The 24343-nt window shown below is 35.3% G+C and overlaps 1 protein-coding gene across 1 annotated transcript in view; it reads left to right on the top strand.

Annotated features, from left to right (window-relative positions):
* Positions 1-24343, top strand: part of LOC124422215 (microtubule-associated protein futsch) — a 43704-nt gene that overhangs the window by 6630 nt on the left and 12731 nt on the right. The window contains exons 3-7 of the mRNA XM_046958345.1: positions 11804-11902; positions 11988-12160; positions 12245-12402; positions 12489-12900; positions 12982-24222. Of these exons, the coding sequence (XP_046814301.1) occupies positions 11804-11902; positions 11988-12160; positions 12245-12402; positions 12489-12900; positions 12982-24222 (12083 nt within the window). The remainder of the gene's footprint in view (positions 1-11803; positions 11903-11987; positions 12161-12244; positions 12403-12488; positions 12901-12981; positions 24223-24343) is intronic.

The raw sequence follows: 24343 nt of genomic DNA, 5'->3' as shown, positions 1-24343 counted from the left end.
TATAATTAGGGTTAAAAATCCCTAATAATAAAAAAATAAAATCAAGAGATTTCCAGACGATTTCTTTTTCTTTCAATTTGAATTCGATCGATCTTTGTTCGACCTTACTTTTATTCTATTTCTAGGACTTTGCATTTATTCTCAACATTGAATTTAATAAACCATAGTGTCTTCATTTCGATCGATTTCATGGCTTAGACCACCTACCAGGAGAAAATTTTTGTCCCATTTTTATAAATAATTTTTTTCCATCGTATTCGCAATAGTTAATTCATTTTCGTATTATTAAATTATACATACGTTGTTTTTTTATGTGTACAATTTTATTAAGTTACATGAAATTAAAGAGTTTGAAATTCCTCGTCGGACTCATGTCAATACTTGCCTGCAATTAACAAATGGCAACGCGACGTACAGAGAGAACTTAATTAAGCGAGAATTTGCCGTCGCCAATTCGTGCGAGCTAAATAATTTCATTTTACGGAGTTACCAGTTGTAAACTGCCCGGTTTAACTACCAATTCTTTTTTTCTTTTCTTGTTTTACTCCTATTACTCTTGTCAACATTTCTCACGCGAATAATTTGAACTGATTTTTTTTTCTTTCTTTTCTATTCATTAGATTTATTATAAATCTGATTTAATGTGATTATTAAAAAAAAAAAATCAAAGGTCTACACGAGAAATGACATAGTGTGTCGATAATAAAAATGTCGAGGTTATTCCGACATAGACAATGGATTGTATACTGGACGCTTTTAAATCTCGAAAGAATAATCTCCTTCGGGTAATTTCTTTCCTTCTTAAAATATCTATTCGTTTCGAAGAAGAATGTGGAAGAAAGTTCTACTTATAAACTTTCATGATAGTTAAAGTGTAAACTTTTTAATATATAATTTTTAAAAATATTTTTATGGAACAAACCCAACTACAGAATTTATAAACTGGATGAGATAAAAGTCGGCCAAATTAATTTAAGAAAAATACAACAAAATATTATAAATTCACGTTTTAAGAAAATTTAATATTATATTTTTTAAAATTAATACATTATAATTTTGCAATCACATATATTTTTAAGGGTTAATTGGGTATATAATAAGTAGAAAAAGAAAAAAGAAAGAAGAAAATAGAACGATTGAGCCTTAGAAAAGAAACAAAAAAGTAGAATACTTACTTCTGTCGCGAGAGCTAAATAAAAAAAGATAAAAAATAAATTTCACTAAAAAAAGAAACAGAGAGAGAGAGAGAGAGCGAGAGAGAGAGAGAGAGAGAGAGAGAGAGAGAGAGAAAGAAAGAAAGAGAGAGAAGAGAGGAGAAAGTAAAAAAGAGATATAAAATCTTTCCGTGAGAAGTGGGTAAAAGAAATCAGTTAAAAAAATTAATATCTCTCTCTCTCTCTCTCTCTCTCTCTCTCTCTCTCTCTCAGCGTATTCCTTTTCATTGAAGTTTCATTCAGAGTCTCATTCTAATTTCTCGCGAATAGAATCGAGAGGGCAGGGATTAGGTTCTTAAAATATGAAATGGTCTTTCTTGAGATATACGACTTTCTTTGAGGATCTCCCTGAGGAAAGGTGAAGGAAGGTCGAAAAGGACGAGAGAGAGAGATGGCGCCCGAAGGGCGGAAAAGGGTGCTTCTATAGGGAGAAGGACAGAGAGAAAGAGAGAGAGGGAAAGGGAGAGAGAGAGAGAGAAAGAGAGAGAGAGAAGTTCCGTAGGTTGATGCGGCATGCGCACGTTGGTACTTGCCTACGGTCACGTTCCCGCAGTCCTCAGAACTTCGATCAATAATCCATCTACTCGACTTGGAAGGAAAACCGTCGTTAAGTCGAAATGACATTTCGTCATTCTATTACCTTATTTTTTTTATCTTTAATGACACTTTAAATCGTTTTGTTTCTTCGGCTTTTTCTAAAGAAAGAAAGATAGAATGAGTAAGAGAGAGAGAGAGAGAGAGAGAGAGAGAGAGAGAGAGAGAGAGAGAGAGAGAGAAAGTGAGTCTTATTAACAGAGTCTGCAATGAGAAGTAGGGCGACGCTAGAAAATAAGGGAACTAAAGCTGCATGTTAACCAAGGTCACGCGTTACGGATCAGAAGACAATCACATCATCGTCCTAGATCCCTATTTTCAACCCTTTCCCAGAGAAGTTTCGAACTTAGGAATACAAGAATCCTGAAAGTCGTTAGATAAATGATACAAGTATTTTGAGGAATCGTTAAAGAAGTTTCAATTCTTTGAATTAAAATTTTCTGTCAAGTCTTTTTAATTCCTTAGTCCATATTGAAGGTTATACCCATGGTGTTCATCTAGAGCTGACCTACTTCAAAGTTTCTATTGCGAAGAGCCGAATTTCATGTACTCCAATTTGATGAGTTGTTATAAGTGAGATATGAGAAATGTTCGAAAGAATCGAATGTCATTTCATAAAAGCAATGTCTTCTCAGATTCTCCTTTTCCTGATCTCTCTCCCTCCCTCTCTTTCTCTCTCTTTCTTTCTATTTCTATCTATCTATATTTTATTTTCTTGGAGATATTGCATTTACGATAGATCCAAGAAGAGGTGAACGGAGAAAACACCGCGAACTCCAATAAGACCGCATAATAGCCTACGTAACGTGAGATCTGCCGGTTCGATTTCAAGATGTACACTGGACGGTTTTGTTCGATACTCGATCGAAGTGCACTTCTTCACATGTATATATTCTCCCTCTCTCTCCCTCTTTCTCTTTCTCCCCTCCTCTCCTGTCTGTCTATATCTAGATATATATCGACTCATTTTGTTTTTCGAAGAATTTGCCCTCTACGATCATCCGAGTCTTTAATTATCCCTCTGCTAAGTTTGCGTGTCACATGCAGCCACGTTACGAATTTAGTACATACTATTTCCTCTTTTGGGTGTTTTTACAAATACTTAATTTATCAGTGAATGGGACATTGGGAAATGCAATAAATTCGCACGTTCTCGAAAAAAATATCTTCCCTTTCGTGCATACGAGTTTTATTCTACGTTATAAATTAAGAGAGAAAGAGAAAGAAAGAGAGAGAGAGAGAGAGAGAGAGAGAGAAACGATCAACTTGTAGAATATTTAACCGTGTGCGTCAGCATTGGAGACAGTCCCTTTTCGTTTAGGCGCTTTCGTTTGCGTGCCCAAGATGTTCCGTGAGCACAATGCAAACGACCTGCTAGTTGGCCGGCAACTTTTTGGCTGACTCATAGACTAACACCTACGACGGTATATACATCAAAAGGAAGAGAACGCATAAAAGATGATAATAATTTATTAAAAGAATTTTTGTTTGAAAGAGAACAAGCAAAAAAAAATAAACAAATAATATATAGCATTTTTAGTTCTTAAAATGTTCGATCATTTAAATTGAAATCGAGTTGAGAATAAAAAAAAATATGTGTATCGTATTTGCGTGAACGAATATCATGCGTTATGCGAGTAGATGAATATACACATACATACTTACGTATGTATATACAGAGACAAGGTAGGAAGAGGCATACTTGTCGGCATGAATCATGATTGAGGACGTGGGGGATCCACCGAGAAAGTTGGAGTTACACGATGCCGATGTTAATCCACTAGCCGACCTCGAGTAAAACATTTAACCGATGATCCGTAATTCCTATTGGTCTTTTGAACTTTTCCTTCCTATTATCGAAACTTGAAGAATATTTCTCTTTCAATAGATCATGCGAAATACGGTACAAAGTTGAACGGAAGACGTCGTTTTACGTTGTCGAGCAGTGCGATAGCGATCCCCTTCTGAGTTCGTGGGTGTATTCTCTTCATTTTTCTTCTTCTCTGTTATTCTAAATAGGAAAGAGAGAGAGAGAGAGAGAAAGAGAAGTTCGAAGTACTTACTCGTGGAAGCAAGTGGGCGGATATGTCGCGGTTGCATAATTTAACGAGTGTCCTGTACAACGTTAATTATCCTCGACCCTAATGTTAGTTGGTACTCATTTAAAGAATATTATATTATAAAATATATGGGAGTAATTAAAGGTGATTGAAAAGAAAGAAGCAAAAAAAAAAATTAAAGAAAATTCATGAAGAAATTTATTCAAAAATCTCAAGTTCATTTTACGAGATAAGAAGCCAAGAGTATCAAGAAGATTGCCACAACGTGGCAAGTTTCACCGTATGTGCAACACTGAATATAGCGTGTCTAATTTTATCGTGGCATTCGGCAGAGAGCGACGAGAACTCGCTCGTGTTCTCTTCCAGTCGCGAGACTTCGTTTCTCTACTACCTCGTTCTTGAACCTGACCCCTAAGAAGAACGACACTCTAAATGTATGTGCAATGATTAATCGATCGATCGACGACATTTTTTTTAAACATTTTTTGTCCAATTAAAAATTTTTACGATTTTTTGAACAATACTTTCTTTTTTTTTTGTGTGTGTTTTCTCGGCTGGTTTTGAGTATCTCCGAACGAAATTATTGCCTACTAGATCGAGAATTGGACGATGCTCGTACGTTGGATTGAGCTTGCGATTAGTCACTCGAAATTCGAGAACAAGGGGTCTCGTTAAATCGATACGCGTCACGCGTTAACCGTGGACACCGAGTGCTCGCGAGAAGCCGATGTAATTCAGACACGCTTGCATCGGAAGAGCAGGTCACGTTACCTTCGATTCATGGTTCACCGATTCTGTCTCTCTCTCTCTCTCTCTCTCTCTCTCTCTCTCTCTCTATATATATATATATATATATATATATATATATATATATATATATATATATATTTCTTATCCTTTTTCATTTCTTCCTTCTTCTCTTTGTTATTAGTAAAACTTTTGTATGTTTACACCAATCAATTCTCAATATACTTTTCGTTAAATTTTTTCTTATCAACTTACGAAAGTTTCTACGACGTTTTCGAACTTTATAAAACTTTATTTTGTTCTTCTCAATCTGAAAAAGCTCTTTTATTAACAATGAAATTTAAACGGTCATTTCGATAATACTTTATTTCAATTGGTATTTCCTTTTACGCAATATTCTCAAGAATTTTGTCGATTGTTAAGTTATGAGATTGAATCGATCTCAACAAAGATTATAAATGATTGATACAATCGATCTCGACAAAGATTGTAAATGATTAATACAAAGAAGATGAGATATCTAACATTTATATTTCATATCTACATCTATATTATTTTATACTAAAAGTTATATATGCTTTCTAATAATGTTGCTTATAATTATGGTAAGATTAATAATATGTTTACTCAGAATATTATATTTTTTCAAATTTTTGTATAAAAATATCATTCCATTTAAATAAATATAATTAACTTTTAAATTTCTGAAACGCCTTCAGCTACAAAAAAAAAATTAATATAATATGTAACATCCCTTTTGGTACCATATAATTTGTTTTATGCAAACATTTTTTATAGATATATGATATAAAAGTTGTGTAAAAAGAACATGTTAAAAATCCTCTATAATATGATTGTTTAATAGCCTTGATCCAAGTAATAAGAAAAAAAGGGAAAGAAGAATCTTAACGTTACAACGTTAATATATATGAGTGTTCATTGAGTGCTAAATGAGCCACTTCGGTTTACACGAGAAGAGACAAGGGAAAGAACTTTGTCAAAGAACTGGAGAAAACTCGCGTTCTCCATAATTATGAAAATTCATGTGCCTTTGACCTTTGCGTTTATGATTCGTCACGTCCATTTTTGAATTTAAACATGCATATTCAACATATACGTCGGTGCATATAGATACATATATGAATTATACATACACATAGACATATACATACACTTATACATATACATACACAAGCATATAATTTACGACGATGCACTCGTGTTAAGCGCTAAGTTAGACGTATTCAGAAATAACAAATGCATTTTCTTTGTCGTTAATCGGATCTTTTCACAGTTACTCTTAATATATACATATGCCCTCTGTCTGTATATGAAATTTATTAAATACTATGTTTTTCTGGATAAACTACAAGTGTGAAATCTCATGTCTGGCAGGTGATATTCTCATCATGATGGAATCCACCACGTCAGGGATGATTTTTTCTTTTTTCCTTTTTCGTTTTTCTTTCCTCCTTCCATCCTTCCTTCCTTCCATCCTTCCTTCCTCCTATGCGTTCTAGCCACGTTGCTCTCTTTTTTTAGGTATCTTTTCATGATTATTTTTAGACAATCGTTTGTTGTTTCAATTCACGCCCTCCTGTACCCTCCACCCACCCCCGTTTCCTTCTATCGCAGATGAAGGAATACGACCGCGCCTTCTACAACGTTTAGAATCTCCTTGATTTTACATCTATCAACCTCTTCTGGTCATTCCCAGTCACGCCTTTTAGGATCGTCCATAGTTTCGCTGAAAAAGAAAGTAGAAAAAATAGGAACGTTCGACCCTATTTTTTCTCCTTTTTCTCTTCGTTTCTCACTAGACGCGATTAACCGAGAGCCGCCTCAGCGATTTTCGAGGAGGCATTTTGACCCTGTTATAAGACAAAAGACTTAGAGTATTAATACTTACAGGCAACTTAATTGTCTATGCCTTACTTTTTTTTGTCAATCGATTGTTAAAATGAGGAGGAGAATTGAGAGCGTGAAGATGAGTAAGGACTTAAAAATTATATTTTTATTCGATTTATTTGAATTCGATGAAATTCTATTAATTTCGAATCGAATTCTGATGCAATTAGATTTATACACCGTTTCTTTTTTCTTCTAACAATTTAAATGGTATTAATTATTCTACGGCAAAAGAAATAATTGTGGTAGGTATTATAAGATTTGAAAAAAATTAACGATATTTATTTATCTTCGAGGTAAATTTTAATTGAATGAAATTGTATGTACGTGTAATAGAATTCATATATGTTTATATTAATACTAAACATACAGTGTGTATGTTTTAATTTACGGATCGGATATCTCCAATGAATATTCTCGGTATCATCTGTATGATACGTTTATATACTATTGTAAATATTAGTAGTGTCAACATATCTCTAGATCAGAATCAGATTATTTACGTCGTAGAATCATTTAATTTCCTATCCTATTAAAACACCTATTCTGTTAAAATCCTATTAAAATACATCATCATCTCTCTCTCTCTCTCTCTCTTTCTCTTTACCAATTTTTCATCTTCTATATTATGAAGAAGATATCATTATAATGATAAATTTAATATCAATAGTGTTGCATTAAGTACTGGTATTGTATTTTATACATATGTATATATCTTTATAAAAATATTATCTATTTAAATATGTCGATTTTATATCCTATATTATGACAATACTATCTAAATATTATATTATAATGACTAATCGCTATAATATTAAAGGGACGATAGTATAAGATAACATCATATGCGTAACTTAGAAGTCGTACACTTATCATTGATATATACATATATATATATATATATATATATATATATATATATATATTTTTTTAGTCCGATTCATTTTATCGACACAAAATTAATCGTTTCCTTATATTCAAAGCTTTTTTTTTTTAAATAAAAGTTATACTTAAAATAGTATAATAGTACTTATAACTTTTATCCTATATAATTTTTATTGTAGACACGAACAAAAAATTGATTTATAGATAGTTAAAATTTAATATTAATTCATCGATACGAATTAAAACAATAAAAATTTCGTGAACGTTGTTTGACGTTGAAGAAAAATTTTCAAACCGTACGACGTCTTTCGTAAAAAATATAGACTCTTTCTCTCGAATCCTCCATGCATAAGTGTACGTAGGGGAAGGCAGAGGAAGAGGAGGGAAGAACACGTCTAAACATAGGTGGGCCAAACCCAGCATTCCCCGCATCCGTTGTCGTCGTTGCCGTCTCCTCGAAAGGGAAAAAAAGGAAAAGAGAAATAAGAAAGACAAATGCAAATCGAGAAATGCAAGCTTGTCAAAGGAAGAGAGAAGGAGAAAGAGAAAGAGAGAGGGAGAGAGAGAGAGAGAGGGAGAAAGAGAGAGAAAGAGAAAGAGAGAGAGAGAGAGAGAACGAAGTGTTCGTAATAAGGAATAGAGAGAAGAGAGGGTTAAAGCTTGCGACGGAGAAAGAAGAGCCGAGCCGACTTTGTCCTATACTTAGCTTAGGATACTAATCCATAATGCGCCTTTCGGTCTACTGAAGAAATTCGCGAATTCGTGCTGGAAAGTACTTACGTACTACTTCGGTTATATCTAAGACATTAGAACGAGAAAGATCACGATAGTTTATTCGTATGTTTAGTCATTTTCTAACTCATATAAATAAGTTAAGTAGATTTAAATGATTTAAAATTGTAATTATTAATTTAAATCTTAATATTATTAATAGAAATAATTAAAGAATTAGCAATAGTTCGAACGTACGTTTGACAGTGTTCTATCTTGCCTAATTATGTAGTTAGATGGAAATGATTTTTAATTGGTCATATCGATTAAAGAGATTAATATAATTAATCGTAAGAGTAAGAGAGATATAAAAGATGTTCTAACTTTAATGTTATTACATTATGATGATTATAAGTAGTTATCAATTAAACAATTAATACATTATTTTATCTTAGGAGTGAGAGTGAGAGTGAGAGAAAGAGAGAGAGAGAGAGAGAGAGAGAGAGAGAGAGAGAGAGAGAGAGAGAAAAGAGAGAGAGAGAGAGAGAGAGAGAGAGAGAGAGAAAGAGAGAGAGAGAAAGATAACAATAGTTCAGTCGTATATTAAAAATTTTTTTTGACTCGATTACGTTTATTAAAATAATTTATACAATTTGTTATTAATTAGAATTAATATTAATAATCGAGCAGTGAAATGTATCTAATCGAATCAACTTTTTTATATAGTTTTGTTATTTTAAGAGAACTTACCATAACCGATAGAAAGTACAACTGATTAGAGACTGACGTAGGAAGCTTTTGTATGTTTCTCATTCACTCGGTATTCACCTACTTAGATACAACGTTCCACTTAAATGTAAAAGATACAAACGTCAACAAAGTGTCACAAAGTACGGTATGAGAAACGAATATGACCGTGTCCTTAATTTCCGTACATACGTCGATATGTTCGGAAAAGTGTGAAGGAGATTTTTCTTAAAGAATAAAAATATGAAAACAAAAAGGAAAATGGAAAACATTAAAATGGAATACTAAATAGAAGGCTAAAAAATAAAGAAAAATACGTTCATTTTTTAAGTACACTTTCTTTAACAATTTTATATGTGTTTATTCTTTAAACGTTGCATATTCTTTAATGAGTCTCTGTCATCATTAACTAGAAATCAAAGAAAATTATTATAAAATTAAATACAGCTATTTATTTTTATATATATGGACAAGTATCATTTGTACATATATACATATGTATGTACATATTGTACATATATAGATAGAACATTGATTAAAGGATTTAAATCATTAATGAACTTGTTTCGTAATATACACATATGTAACATCGAACGAACATTTTGTCCCTACATGTCCTCTCTCTCTTTTTCTCTCTTGCGTACACTTGCTAATTGCGAGTAATCGTGAATACTGTGTCGTTGTGAACATTGTATTAAATAAATTAACACATTGCGGTATTTCAAATTTTCCATCTTTGATAGATCGAATCAATGATACAAGGAATATAAAACGTTAAAAAAGAAATAAAATTTTTTTTCTTTTATATTCAAATACAGGAAGGATATCTACTTTGTCGTCGTTCATTTAAATCAAGAAAACTTTTATAAGTTCGATGGTCTCGTTCATTCTCAGAGAACGTCGATAAAAGAAAACACCGAAGTATAGTTATAGCTAGTACGTTCGATACAGCGAATACTTATTGCGAATAAAGTGGACGGGGCCGATGGTAAGCATTAAGAGGCATGACCCTTGAGGCACGGCTTCTCTTGAATCACCCCCAGGGCTTCCGATCCATTTGACATACACAGCACTACACGGTTGGTCGGTACATCACGAAATACGGATTTATAGCATCACCGATTTCTTTCTTTGTTCTTACTAAAGACGATCATTTTCCATTACTGAAAAGATTATTTTTAATTACAATCGAAATGTCATTTAATTAATTTTCTTAATTGCTTCTAATTAGTATAGGGATATCATCAATAAGAAACAAAGGAAAAGTATAAAAAATTTTTAAAAACAAAAAGGGGAGTTGTTTTCCTTAATTAGTGATTGTTTTAATTAAAATTGTGGGAGAGTATTGAAAATCTTTCACGTGGCCTGAGAACAATTACCCTTTCTTTTTTTTTTTGTTTTCTTACTCAACGGATTGTCCGACGATCTCTTAATTCCCGTCTGTCTTCGTCATTGATTGATACCACAGTTGCCAAGCAACGTCTCGGAGCTGTCAGACATTCTTTCTTTTTCTCTTAATCTCTCTCTCTCTCTCTCTCTCTCTCTCTCTCTCTCTCTATCTTTCTCTTGATGTGTATACACAACCATATAGAATTACGCGAGAGCCGTTCGAAACTCCCTTAGCAACCGGCTACGTTCCATTCTGCCTCATCAATCTTTTAATTCTATAGGAAATGGCCCGAACGAAGTAATTATATCAATTTCGTTATTCCAATGTTCGTGATAACGAGCAACTGTGAGAAAATTTTCGAAAGAGAAAAAGTGACGCCAAAAATTAACGTGGTCTCATTTTGAGTTGATTATTTTTATATACCTGAACGATATACGATAAATAAAAAATAGTATATAATTATATATATTTTTTCTATATATAAAATTTGTTTGTCCTTTTCTTGTTTAATTTTTTTCCTTTTTTTTTGTTAATTTTGATTTATCTATTTCGGACATTTGGATTCATGTTGAGTGTGCAATATCAAATGAAAAAGTGAATTCAAGTTAGGCCTGGAAGTCGGAAGGTGGGTGCAGAATACGCGACGATCGATTGCTGACTGGCAAGGAACCACGTGACGGGGTGCGGTGTTTGTGACGTCACGGAACGACCCCTTGAACGAGTATATCCCTCTTTAGCAACTTTTAAGATAAACCATGTTTCTCGATGGATGCATTTCTTAATCTTATTACGTACTTGGGATTACATTGATTCGTGATTCAGCAATTATTTTGTATTATTTTGTCTCGAATTTAATGTTCATTTGTTATAATAAATTTTTTTATAATACATTTTTTTCTTTTTAATCTATAAATCGATAAAATTTATGTGTGAAGGCGGTGAGGACGAGTGATACTCCACGATTGTTTCAAAGGCATTGTTGCTGCTTCATTTTTTTCACATCGATCAAGTGGTGCCTTTATAACTTGGATCTTACTAAGACAGTCCTCACCTTCTTAACCTTAACCTTACATCATCCAACTCCCGGACAGCCGTCACTTTATGAAACCTAACCGATGCAAAAGTCTCTGCCGTGGTTTATGACCCACTATTCTATTCGCTCTTATTGTTAACCGCACTAGCTTTCATGACATTATTATTAATATTATAACGCAATCTAGACGCGTGATTAATATTAACATGCTTGTATTTCCTTCGAGTTAACAATATCAAAACGACGATCAATATCGGATTAAACAATTTTTGTCTATTTAAATGGAAAGAGAAGAGAAAATGGAACATTTTGGATACTTTGAAAGTACTATAGTGTAATACACACATATACAGTTGGGGACAAAATAGTAAAACTAAAACAAAGCTCAACTCAATTTTTCTCGAGAAGATAAAAATAAAGGAACGATTTGACATTCGAATGAAATCTGTCGAATTTCTAAGAAATGTCTTTAGTTTCTTTTAATTTTTTTTTTTTATTATTTCTATGTTTTTAGGTTTCCTGTCATGGGACAAAGACAGCTGTCACGTAGACTTGGAGAAAGAATTACAAGCGCTGATAGCACAAGCTCCCGAAGGCGAGGAAGCTCGAAATGGTAAGAAGATTAAATCTAAGGAGAATCGATAAAATTGATTGAATGTTGTGTCATTTTGATTTTTATTATTTTTCCTTTCATACAGGAGAACGTCTGATTCAATATGCCACGGAAAACCTTGTTACGGAGGTTTTGATACACCCGCAAACGAATACGTTATTACAATGCATTCGAAATCTTCTCGCAAGTTTCACGAAGCATCGACACATCATACATGCTGGATATACGTTCGGTGGCAATGGTTCTTGGATTCTACAGGTAATAAATCATTCAAGATTAACGATAGAGTTTCGATCGCAAGTTACATCTACTATCACTGGCCAATATCTTTCGTCGATCTAGGATGGAACCTTTAGTCTTGCGGACTTTCTCGATGCGTTCAGCGAACATGAAGTGCAAAGAGTCCTTCGTGCCTACGAGAATAGCGTTACGGTAGATATTCATTGTGCGGGTGTCGGCGATTGGACAACTACACGATTATCCAAAGAATCTTGTACTAGGTAAAAAACAATTTATTACGAAGGACAATTATTGATACTTTCTTTTTTGGTTACATGAATAAAATAATTTATTTGCTTTGTTATAGGTCTTGCCGAGTTCGAGTAAATCCAGATGATGTTTTAACAGCTGGAGTACCAACGATCACGAGCTTCACAAATTATGTCGGGCAATACCTAATCGCTCAAACATTAGATCAACTGATGGAACCGTCCGATGTCGTTGGAAACATCAGGTTCAGCCATCCTACTTTATACGTCTTCCCTGGTGGGCAAGGTGATGCCGCTCTCTTTGGTATAAACGGCTTCAACATGCTCGTCGACGGTGGTTTCGCGAGAAAAGCGTGCTTCTGGGATTTCACGAGGCACTTGGATCGTCTCGACGCTGTTTTGTTAACTAGGATAAATAATAGTAATATCGGTGGCATGTCCAGTGTTCTTCGTAAGAAAAAGGAGATGCATGTCTATCCACAGATTGGTCATTTCTTCTGTAATCTTGTTGTAAGTAAAAATCTTTATTGAAAATATCTATTATATAATTTTTTTTATATAATATAATAAAATATTGACTTTGACTTTTAGGAAAGAAGACAATCTCATTCACCAGACGGCGACAAAGACATTGATCCTCTGATATTAAATCTGATAGATGTCGGCCAAGAAATGGTCGTCAATCTTCGACACATCAATCTTCGTGCTCATCCATGTTACAGAGATCCAGATCCAATCAATCTCTATCATAAAGTTGGACATGGTACTTTAGATATGTATGTTCTAAGCCCGAACAAGGAAAGTCGAGAAGTAAGAGAATTCTTGGCAAAGTGGCATACGTCGGACGTGAAATTATTCGCTGGGACACATAAAAAGGATTCGAATAATTTAACATTTCCTATTCAAAATCTTGTTTCAATATGCGCGTTACTAGTTTGGCAACCCGCTAATCCTGAAGATAATATTACTAGAATCTTATTTCCCGGAAGTACACCACAACATAAAATCTTTGAAGGATTTGAACGATTAAAACATTTGGAGTTTTTGAAGCATCCAATTTGTTCGGCAAAGAGTCTTTCGCCATCAACGTCATTAGTAACTTTGAAGGACAAACCAGTGAAACAAAAGTTTGGTTTGATCGAGAAGGAATCAAAGAAAATCAAAGAAATCGATATTAAGAAAGAGAAAAAAGAATCGCCAGAAATCAAGGCATTAAAAGCTGCTGAGGAAATATCGGCGAAGCCGGTACCGCAATCAACACCGATAATACCAATATCGAAACCAAGAAAGATAGAAGATAAAACAAAGAAATTAGCGGAGAATAAGAAGATCGATGTAGATGCTAAGGAAAAGAAAATCGAGAAAGAGTTAAAAGAGACGAAGAAGGAAGTGAAAAAAGACTTGATTAAAGCTGAGAAACCTGAAAAACAAGAGAAACAGGAGAAACGTGACGAAGAAGTTAGTAAAAAGGAAGTGATCAAGGAGGAAACAGAAAAAGTAGTTCCTACGAAAGAACCAAAACCAAAAGCTGAGCCAGTAAAGAAGACGAAGGAACCAAAGGTTAGCAAAACTATAAAAGCGGATGTTCCATCGAAGGTAAAGTCACTGGAAAAAAAGATGAAGGCACCGAGTTCAGAGAAGAAAGATACTTCTAAATCGTCACCGACGACACCGAAGAAGACAATGAATGGTGTTGCAACTAAAACTGAGATATCGAAAACTGCACCTAGAGGACGACCAACTACAAAAGTATCAACGGCACCGGCAAAGAGTGCCAAAGATGCGAACAACCGAAAGGTTGTGGAGCAAAAGAATATTGAAAAATCAGTTGCGAAGGAGGCACCTGTTGCAGTCGTCAAGGTGTCGGCTAAACCAAAACCAATGGATAGGAAGCCGATCAGTCGAAGGCCTAAACCAGTTAGCCCAAGTAAAGCAAGAGTTCCTGGTAGTCCTGCAAAATCGACCCGAAGTACACCAACTGCTTCGGTGAAGTCAGACAAAGATGGTGTCATCAGAAAGATGAAGGGAGATAAGGGTACTACGGATTCTTCAACAGTATCCACACCTTCTGGAGTTGAACCAGAATCAACGGTGAAGCTTGTTGAAAAAAGTCTAATCGAAAAATCCGAAGACATTTCTTTGGATTCTATCGAAAGTAAAGTTTTAGCTGATTTGAAAGAAGAACGTGAAGTCGTTGAAGAGATCGAGGCAGTTCTACAAAAAGCAGAGAGAATCGAGACTAGAAAGGACGATCGTTTTGAAGGAGACGACGAAATTACTGCCGAAGCTACCGATAAAAAGGAAGAAGACATGACGGAGGAAGATGTAACCGCTGAGATCGAAGACGCACCAAAGAAGGAAAGTTCTCGAAAAGAAAGTCAAGAATTAACAGAAGAAGACGAATATTTGATTGTTGAAAAGGAAGAGATATATACTGAGGACTCTGTTCAGAGTGGTGAAGGTGAACAAAAGCATATTTTGGATGAAGCTGAATCTGAGAAGACTAAAATATTAAAAGATACTATGGAAATAACGAAGGAAAAAGGAGAAAAAGAGGAACCAGAAAAAGGTAAGGTCGAAAGTCCAGAGAAGAAAGCAGAGATCGTCGAAAAGGTCCCAACAAAAGAGGAAAAGAAAGTGTCGCCAGAGGAGAAACCTGTTCTTACGTCAGCTCCAGAAATTATACCAAAACCAGAAGATAAAGATGATTCTGGTAAAAAAGACAGCGAAGAAATTACGAAAGAACCATCCAGTTTGAGTCCAGATAAATTGGATTCTTCCGAAAAAAAGACGACCGACACAGACATGAAACCTGAAGTGGATCAAAAAGAACATGTTCTTGAAAAATTAGAGGAATCTCAGGAACGTATCTCGACATTGGAATCTGGTGCCACGACTACTGCTCCGACACTTCCCGAGGATGAACGTATTCCTCTCGATGAGATAAAAGAAGATATCGATGAGAAACACGTTATCGAGGAAGTCAAAGAGAAGGATGCTCCTGTTAAAGTTGAAAAAGAAATTATTCCTCAGGCTGTTCCACCGGCAAGTAAACCCGACGTAAAAGTTTTCGACGTTCGACAGGTTGTTCAAGGCTTGCAACGAGACATTGTCAAAACTCCAGATGAAGTAGCCGATCTTCCGGTTCACGAAGAAGTCGATCCGAAACTATATCGAATGGATTTCGAGAAGGATAAGGAAGAAAGAATAGTAGCACCACCTACTCAAGAAATCAAGGAACCAGAACCAACACCTCCAGTCAAAGAACAAAAAGGTGTTTTTAGTTTCTTTGGTAAGGTAGCTGATAAATTTGAGAAGGGAATCGATAAATTGACGAAGAAAACGAAAAGAGAGCCTGAAAAGGAGGAGGATAAGTCATCGTCGAAATCTAGTTCTCCGAAGGAGGCAAAGATACAAGAAAAGATTAGTTTGGAGGAGGTGGATATGGAAAAAATGTTCCCGAAGATAGGCAAAGTAGCTGAAAAGCCGGAAATATTCGAAAAGGTTCAGCCTGTGCCATCAGAAGTTAAGGTTGCGGCCATCAAGGAAACCGTAGCTTTTATTGAAGAAGAAGAATCGAAGGACATCAAGAGACGTAGCGTGCCAGATTTGGAAGTGAAAGTGTCTGATAAGGTCGAAGTTATCACAGAAAAACCAATCATTTCACCGACTGAGAAAATTGAGGAAAAGGAAGAAAAAGAAGTAAAGGAAAAATTCGTGAAGGAGGAAGATCTTTTGAAGGAAGAGGAAGTTGGAGAGGACGTTGAAGAAGTAAAAGCTCTTCTCGAGGAAGCTTCGAAGAAATTCAAAACAGTGAAGGACAGCCTTAGAGATTCTTTAGAATCTTTGGAAGAAAAAATTGAAGAAGAAGAAGACCTTTTACGTCACGAAGCAGCCCTTACGAAGGACATTGTCAAGGATACTTTGGAAGGAGTAGTTGAAAAATTAGAAGAGATAAAACCTCAGATTGAAGGACTAGCGGAAATAAAGGAAGCAGAAAAAGTAAAGTTCGATATTCCTAAGGATGAGGAATTTGAGGAAGAATATGAAAAAGAGCCTGTTGGTCCTATCAAGGACGTTAAGGAAGCCGTCCGTGATGTTGGTGAAGTTCTCGCTGGATCAGCAGGTATAGTGATTGACGACAAGCCTAAAGATGTCGTTGAAATTGTGAAAAAAGTCGCTGAAGTATTAAAAGAAGACGATTTTCTTCCTCGCGAATTATTATTCGACAAACCTTCTGAGAAGGAACTGACCGAAAGAAAGATCTCGATACCGAGTGAGAAAACTATCGAAGTTGAAGAAAAATTAGCCAAACTTGAGGACAAAGTATTCAAACCGATCGTAGAGGATATTCCTATACCTGCAAGTATCAGCCTTGCCAAAGAGATTCCTACAGAAATTGCTAAGCCTTTACCGATTTACGAGAAACCTGGAGCGATCGAGGTTGAAGAAAAACCTTCTGAAAAAGTTGTCAAAGATGTAAAAGAAATCATTTCGCCTGTGAAAGACCAGATCAAGGACATGCAGGATGTTAAAAAGATCTGCGAAGAAATAATGAAGGACGATCACATTTACGAAGAAATGAAGGAAGTCGAGGATACGACGAAAGTAGATGTGATGAAGGCAGGTCTCGAAGAGATTTGTGTAAAGGATGTAGCCAAACGACCATCTATCAGTGAAGAACCAAAACAGATGATAGAAGAACCAATTATAACGTTCGAACAAAAGGTATCACCAGCAAAAGCTGAAGTCGTTATGGTTACACCAGATTCCGCACCGACTTCACCAAAATTCACAACTGAGAAAGTTTATGACGAAGAATTAATGGAAGAACCGATGAAAGAGAAGTTACCAGAATTGACTGTGGAAATCAAGGACGTACTTAACAAACAAACTCCATTAGAAGAAATCATCGAAGAACTCGTGATTACTAAGAAAAAGAAGATCACTATTGAGATTATTGAATATATTACTATTGTTAAACGTGTACCAAGAGAACGTGTGATCTATATAATCGAAGAAATCATCATAAGGAAGAAACTTAATCCAGAAAGTGTAGTTGACGATCTTAATCTTCTTAAAACGACTATTACACCGGAAAAGATCATTGAAATCGAGGAATACATTATTAATGAGTATATTACAAAAGGCAAAAGAATTACCGTTCAAATAATCGAAGAGATTTCAATAAGGAAAGCTGTACCAAAGAGAATCATCATTGAAATCATTGAGGAGATTATTATTAAGAGAAAAATTACAAAAGAGATGGTATATGACATTTCAAGCGAACAATTCCGTGATCTTCGTAAAGAATCACCCGAGGATGAAAAGATGGATGCTATAAAATCCGAAGTTCTAGTGGAAAAGAAAAAATCGATTATCAGTCCAAAAAAAGAAGAAGTAGAAGAAAAAGAAGTTAAAGAAAAGGCAGAAGAAGAGAAAGAAGTTCCTACGACAAGAGAAGAAGAAAAATCTAAAGATGAGAAAGTTTTAACTCCTGAAAGTATGGAAGAAGTTGAAGATGGTTTCGTTACTATTCCTTCAGGAGCAGTTTTGTTATCTGAAGATCGTAAGATTCAGTTAGAAATAAAGAAAAAAGAAGAACCTGAAATTACAAAAGAACATGAAAAAGACGTTATTGATGATTTCGAAGCTGTGGAACAAGAATACAAAGTTCAGGAAATTGCAGTCACTGAAAAGATACCACAAATTGGAAAAGAAAAAGAAGAACCAGAGGAAGAGATAGAAGACGACACGAGTGACGTCATCGAGGCCGAGGAAAAGTTCGTAAAGGAGGTCAAGGAAAAAGCTGGAAAGAAGGATATCGAGGACATCGAGATGGTCAAGGATGTTGACAAAATCATTGAAAAAGACGAGACGAAAAAGATCGTCGATGATATAACAGTAGAAACGGAAACGTCCGAAATATCTGAGATTGTAGATACTACGGAAAAATATCTGGATGAAGCTAAAGAGAAGCCTGAAATAAAGGATGTTAAGAAAGAAGAAATAAAGGTTGTTGAAAAAGAGATGATATTAAAGGAACTTGAAGTTAAGGAAGCTGAAGAGCCATCGATAAAAGATAAACCGGATGAAAAGAAGATGGAGGCTGATTTAATCAAGGAACCATATCGTAAGGAAAGTGTTACCATCGAGGAGGCAATTCCAAGAAAATTATCATTGGAGGTTAAGGAGGAAGCCAAAATGGTAGTGGAAGAAAAAAGGATAGAGGAAATTGCAAAGGCAGCTGAAATAAAAGAGAAAGATGAGGAGAAGAAAGAAGTAGAAGAGTTTAAAGAAAAAGCTGTACTAATCTCGACCAAAATTGAAACCGAACCAATGAAAGATGAAAAAGCGACTACTGAAGTAACGAGTGTTTCTGATAAGGAGATTACTCCTGAGAAGGATATTAAAGAAGTAGAGGAAAAAGATATTCAGCCAAAAGCTTTGGCGTTTTCACCAAGAGAAGAGAAAAAACCAGAGATGAAAGATATCGTCGAAAAAGACATCGAGCCTATGATAAAGGAAGTTAAGGAAGAAGTTAAGGAAGAAGTGAAAAAAGAAGTTAAAAAAGAAGATGAGAAAAAACTTGAAGAAAAAGTTCCTAAGGACGAAAAATTAGCGGACGCTACGGGTCGTGCTATAGAACCTAAAGCAGAAATTATTGAAAGGGAATTGGATGAGACAGTTGAGAAAGAAGAAAAACTTCTTAAGGAGGAAAAATTAGCAGACGCTACTGGTCGCGTTATTGAACCTAAAACAGAAGTTATTGAGAAAGAATTGGAGGAGAAAGAAATAAAACTCGAAGATAAACTTCTCAAGGACGAGAAACTAGCAGACGGTACTGGTCGTGCGATCGAACCAAAAGCAGATGTTATTGATAAAAAATTAGAAGAAAAAATTTTAAAGGAAGAGAAACCCGAAGACAAAGTTTCAAAGGACGAAAAATTATTTGATGCTACGGGAAGTGCAATTGAGCCAAAGGCAGAGATTATTGATAAAAAATTAGAAGAAGAAGTTGAAAAGGAAGAAAAACCAGAAGACAAGATTCCCAAAGATGAAAAATTAACTGATGCAACAGGACGTGCGATTGAGCCAAAAGCTGAAAAAGAAGAAATACTAGAAGACAAGATTCTCAAAGATGAAAAATTAACTGATGCAACAGGACGCGCGATCGAGCCAAAAGCAGAGGTTATTGATGAAACAATTGAAAAGGAGGAAGAAGAAGTAAAAATTCGAAAGAAGAGGAGTCTCCAAGAAGAGCCAACAATCGAGATAAGCAAGGATCTAAAACCATCCGAAAGCACAGAAGAAATTGAAGTAAAAGAAGTAGAAAAAGTGGAACCATCAAAAGTTGCAGAAGATAGTGGAGTTGTTCATCGAATGTTAGTAACAGCAAGTAGCGAAGATGGCGGACAAGAAATGGACATCTGTCCAACAGGAACAATTATTTACGCTAAACCCGTCACACCTGATGATTCCTTGAAGGAAGTATCGATCAAAACGACACCTGACAAAGATTCTTTGCTTTTGGACAAAGATTCGATTCAATCAGAAATTAGTATTTCTGAAAAAGATAGTATTTCGGAAAAATCAGCAACCGAAATTAAAGATACCGAAAAGATCACTCCTGAAGATAGTTTGGAAAAGTCTCCACTCGATACACGTGGTTCACAAGATTTGGAAGACAGTTTAGAGAAACTAGACAGTAAAGTAAAGGATATTGAAAGTGTTTTACCTAGCACTGAAGTTGAAAAGGTTAAAGAGCTTGACAAAAAAGAAGAAATCATATCTTCGGTCAAAGATGAGATCGAAAAGATCAGTAAAGCAGTACCTCCAAAAGAGGAAGCTGTTAGTAAAGCAAGTAGTCCAGAAAAGGAAGTTGGCAAGATACCCTCACTTCTAGACTTATCCAAAGAAGAAATCTCTAAAATAAAGACTCCCACTTCGACACCGATCGAAGAAAAACACGAAAAGATACTCGAAGCTATAATTTCCAAATCTCCGGAAATTAGTCGTTCAGAAGACGTTTCACCGACCGAAACGATATTTGCAAAATCGCCTACCGAGAAAAAAGTTCCTGTAGATATTTCGATGAAAGAAACGAAAGAGACTGAAATTTTGAAGGAAGAAAAACCAAAGGAAATCGTACAAACTGTTGATAAAGTCGACAAATCAAAGTCACCGAGTCCTAGCATAGAAGGCCTTGCTGATGAGAAGACTGTTAAAAAATCGCCTGAAGAAGAAAAACCTATTACTGCCGTTATAAGTGCAAAAGAGATTGACGAAAGTATTCTAGATAAAGAAAAATCTTTAAAACTAGACGAGGAGAAATATAAGATCGACAAATCTGACGTAAAAGATATAACTGATAAATCTAGATCGCCTAGTATCGAGAAACCTTCTGAAAAGGAACAACTCGAAAAAATTGTCAGTGAAAAATTAGAAAAGGAAGAGACGATAGTTCCTGAAAAATCGAGATCACCGAGCGTTGTTAGAGAAGAACCAGGAAAACAATTGGATATAACAAAAATCGAAGCAAAAGTCGATCTAGAAAAAATAGATCAGGTCGAGAAACCAAGATCTCTCAGTATTAGTGACAAAGTTATAGAAGAAAAAGAAGCGGGTAAAAAAGATGAATTAGAAAAAATTGAAAAGGAAGCAAAATTGCTTGAGAAACCAAAATCGCCGAGTATTTCCGAGGATAAATTGAAGGAGGAATCCAAATCACGAAGTATATCTCCTTCGGAAAAGATCGATGAAAAAGAATCGATCGATAAATCGAGATCACCAAGTATTACGACTGAAGAGAAATCTGCAAGTATTTCCGATGAAAAATCTGTGAAGGTTGAGGACGATAAATCGAGATCACCGAGCATTGTTAGCGATAAGGCGGAAGAAATCGAACGTGATAAGTTAAAGTCAGCCAGCATTGAAAAAGAATTAACTGTTGACAGATCTAGATCAGCAAGTGTTGTTAGTGAGATTCAGGATACGAAAAAAATCAAGGAAGTTAAATTAGATCGTGCTAAATCACCGAGTATGCCTGAAGAAAAACCTGAAGAAAAGATTGTTAAAGAATCGATTCCCGAATTAAAAGCAGCAGCACCAGCATCCGTCGATGTTTCTAGCGATAAAATGAAAGATGCGAAAGAATTAATCAGTGAAATGGAGAAGATTGACGTTAAAAAAGAAATCTCTCCTCCTGGTGAAGAAATAATAGTCGATAAATCAAGATCACCTAGCGTGACAACCATTTCACAAAAAGTGGAAGACTTGATCGATCGATCGAAATCACCTAGTATAAGCAGTCAAGTCTCGGACGAAAAGAAATCCGAAGATCGTTCGAAATCACCGAGCATTGCTAGTGATAAAATGGAATTGGAAAAAGAAATCGAGAAATCAAGATCACCTAGCATCGTCGATAAAGAAGTTTCTGAAAGTTTGGAGAAATCTTTGATCACCGAAGAAAAGAAATCGAGTGAAGTATCTTCGGTGACTATGGAAGAGAAAAAAGACGTCAAGGTTATCGATAAATCAAGATCACCTAGCGTCGAAAGTACAATCGAAGACAAAGGAACGATCGATTTATCGAAATCACCAAGCATAACTGAAAAATTAGAAGATGACATCAAAAGAAGTAAATCAGCTAGCATAACCAGCGAAAAATCTGAAGAGAAAGCATTAAGCGAGTTGCAAAAATCATCTAGCATTTCGGACGAAAAATTGGACACTAAAGAAATAACAGAGAAACTTGCCGAAAAAGAAAAATCACTTAGCCCCGTAAGTTTCGCTGATAGTAAATCAAAATCCCCGAGTATTATTGATGAAAAAATAAGTTTAACAGGAATCACGATCGAATCGAAGGTAGAGGAATCGATAGAAAGAGCTAAATCACCCAGTGTCATCAGTGATAAATCGTTGGATAAGAAATCTCCAAGTATCGAAGACCGTTCGAAATCGTCTAGTATTGTTGGAGAAAAATCTGAGATCAGTGACGTCATAGAAAAATCTATTGAAACCAAAGAATCCGATAGAAGTAAATCACCAAGTATATCTCCAAGTATCGCTGGAGAAAAATTGGATCTTAAAGATGTCGAAGAAGTCTTTGATAAATCGAAATCGTCAAGTATCAGTGATGATAAAGTGGATCTTAAAGATGTGATTATTGAACGACCAATCCGTGAAGATCGTTCTGGCAGTGTCATAAGTATTACCAGTGAAATCAAAGAACCATCGGAGAAGTCAAAATCTCCTAGCATTTCTAGTGAAAAACCTGACCTTGAGGAATTAAAAGACGTTGGAGTACGAAAGGAATCGATCAGTAAAAGAGAATCAATTGATATTACTTTGGAAACATCACAAATCGTGGAAAAGGAACAGAAAGTAGAAGATAAATCGAGATCTCTTAGCGTAACGAGCTTTGCTGATGATCAAAAGCCTATGGTGGATTTAGAAAAATCTATTGATGTTTCCGAAAAGATCGAAATCGATAGAAGTAAATCTTCAAGTATTAGTAGTGATAAATCTGATGATAAAAAACTGGACGACAAAAGTAGTGAACGAGAACATTATGAGGACGCAATCGACGCGTCTCGTTCACCTAGTCTCACTGAAGATAAGAGTCTTAGCAAGGAAAGTGTTGAATCAACCTCTCCTAGCACTACGATCGAAAAGCTAGATCGTACGAAAGAAAAGGAGGATTTGAAATCGCCTGTCAAATCTGAAGAATTTCATAGTCCTAAGAAAGATATCGAAGGGGCGATAATAGTCGATGCCAAACTACCAGAAGATCGTTCAAGGACACCGAGTGTTGCGGAGGTTAAAATCGATGATAAATCTAGGTCGGCTAGTATCGTCAGCGAAGTATCTGCTAAAGAAGTCATTGATAAATTAGAAAAAGAACCTTTACTGGAAAAGGATAAACAAAAGTCACCTTCTTCAGAAACTATCAAACAAGAAAAATTGCCAGAAGTTGAAAAATCAAGAAAGTCTGCTTCGCCGGAAATAGAAAAAATAGAAAAGGTATTACCGCTAGAAACAGAGAAACAAACATCTGTTTCACTGGAAGTAGAAAGACTGGAAAAATCACTTTCAATCGAAGTAGATAAACAAAAATCACTTTTACCAAAGTCTGAAAAACTGCCGAAATCACCAACCCCAGAGACTGAAAAGAAAGAAAAATCTCCTTCTCCGGAAGTTTTAAAAGAAAAGTCACTTTCTCCGGAAATAGAAAAACCATTACAATCACTATCTCTTGAAACGGAAAAACAGAAATCAATTTCGACAGAAGTAGAAAAAGAAAAGTCTGTTTCGTTAGAAGTAGAAAAACAAAAATCACCTCCGCCGGAAACGAAGACAGAAAAATTACCTTTACATGAAATAGATGAATCAAAATCTCCTACACCAGAAGAACAAAAGGAGAAATCACCATCACCTGAAATACAAAAAGAAAAATTATCTTCGTTAGAAGCAGAAAAGGAAAAATCACCATCGCCTGAAATACAAAAAGAGAAATCGCAGTCACCGGAAATACAAAAAGAAAAGTCACCTTCATTAGAAGCAGAAAAGGAAAAATCACCATTACCTGAAAAACAAAAAGAAAAGTCTCCTTCGTTAGAAGCAGAAAAGGAAAAATCACAATCGCCTGAAACACAAAAAGAAAAATCACCTTCGTTAGAAGCAGAAAAGGAAAAATCACCATCGCCTGAAATACAAAAAGAGAAATCGCCATCACCGGAAATACAAAAAGAAAAGTCACCTTCATTAGAAGCAGAAAAGGAAAAATCGCCATCACCTGAAATACGAAAAGAAAAATCGCCGACACCTGAAGTACAAAAAGAAAAATCGCCTCCGTTAGAAACAGAAAAAGGAAAATCGCCATCACCTGAAATACAAAAAGAAAAATCGCCGACACCTGGAGTGCAAAAAGAAAAATCACCTTCATTAGAAG

The sequence above is a fragment of the Vespa crabro genome, chromosome 2, assembly GCF_910589235.1.
Source record: "Vespa crabro chromosome 2, iyVesCrab1.2, whole genome shotgun sequence".
In the NCBI taxonomy this organism is placed as follows: domain Eukaryota; kingdom Metazoa; phylum Arthropoda; class Insecta; order Hymenoptera; family Vespidae; genus Vespa; species Vespa crabro.
Note: the sequence above shows the minus strand (reverse complement) of the source record. Positions and strands in the feature narration are given on the sequence as shown.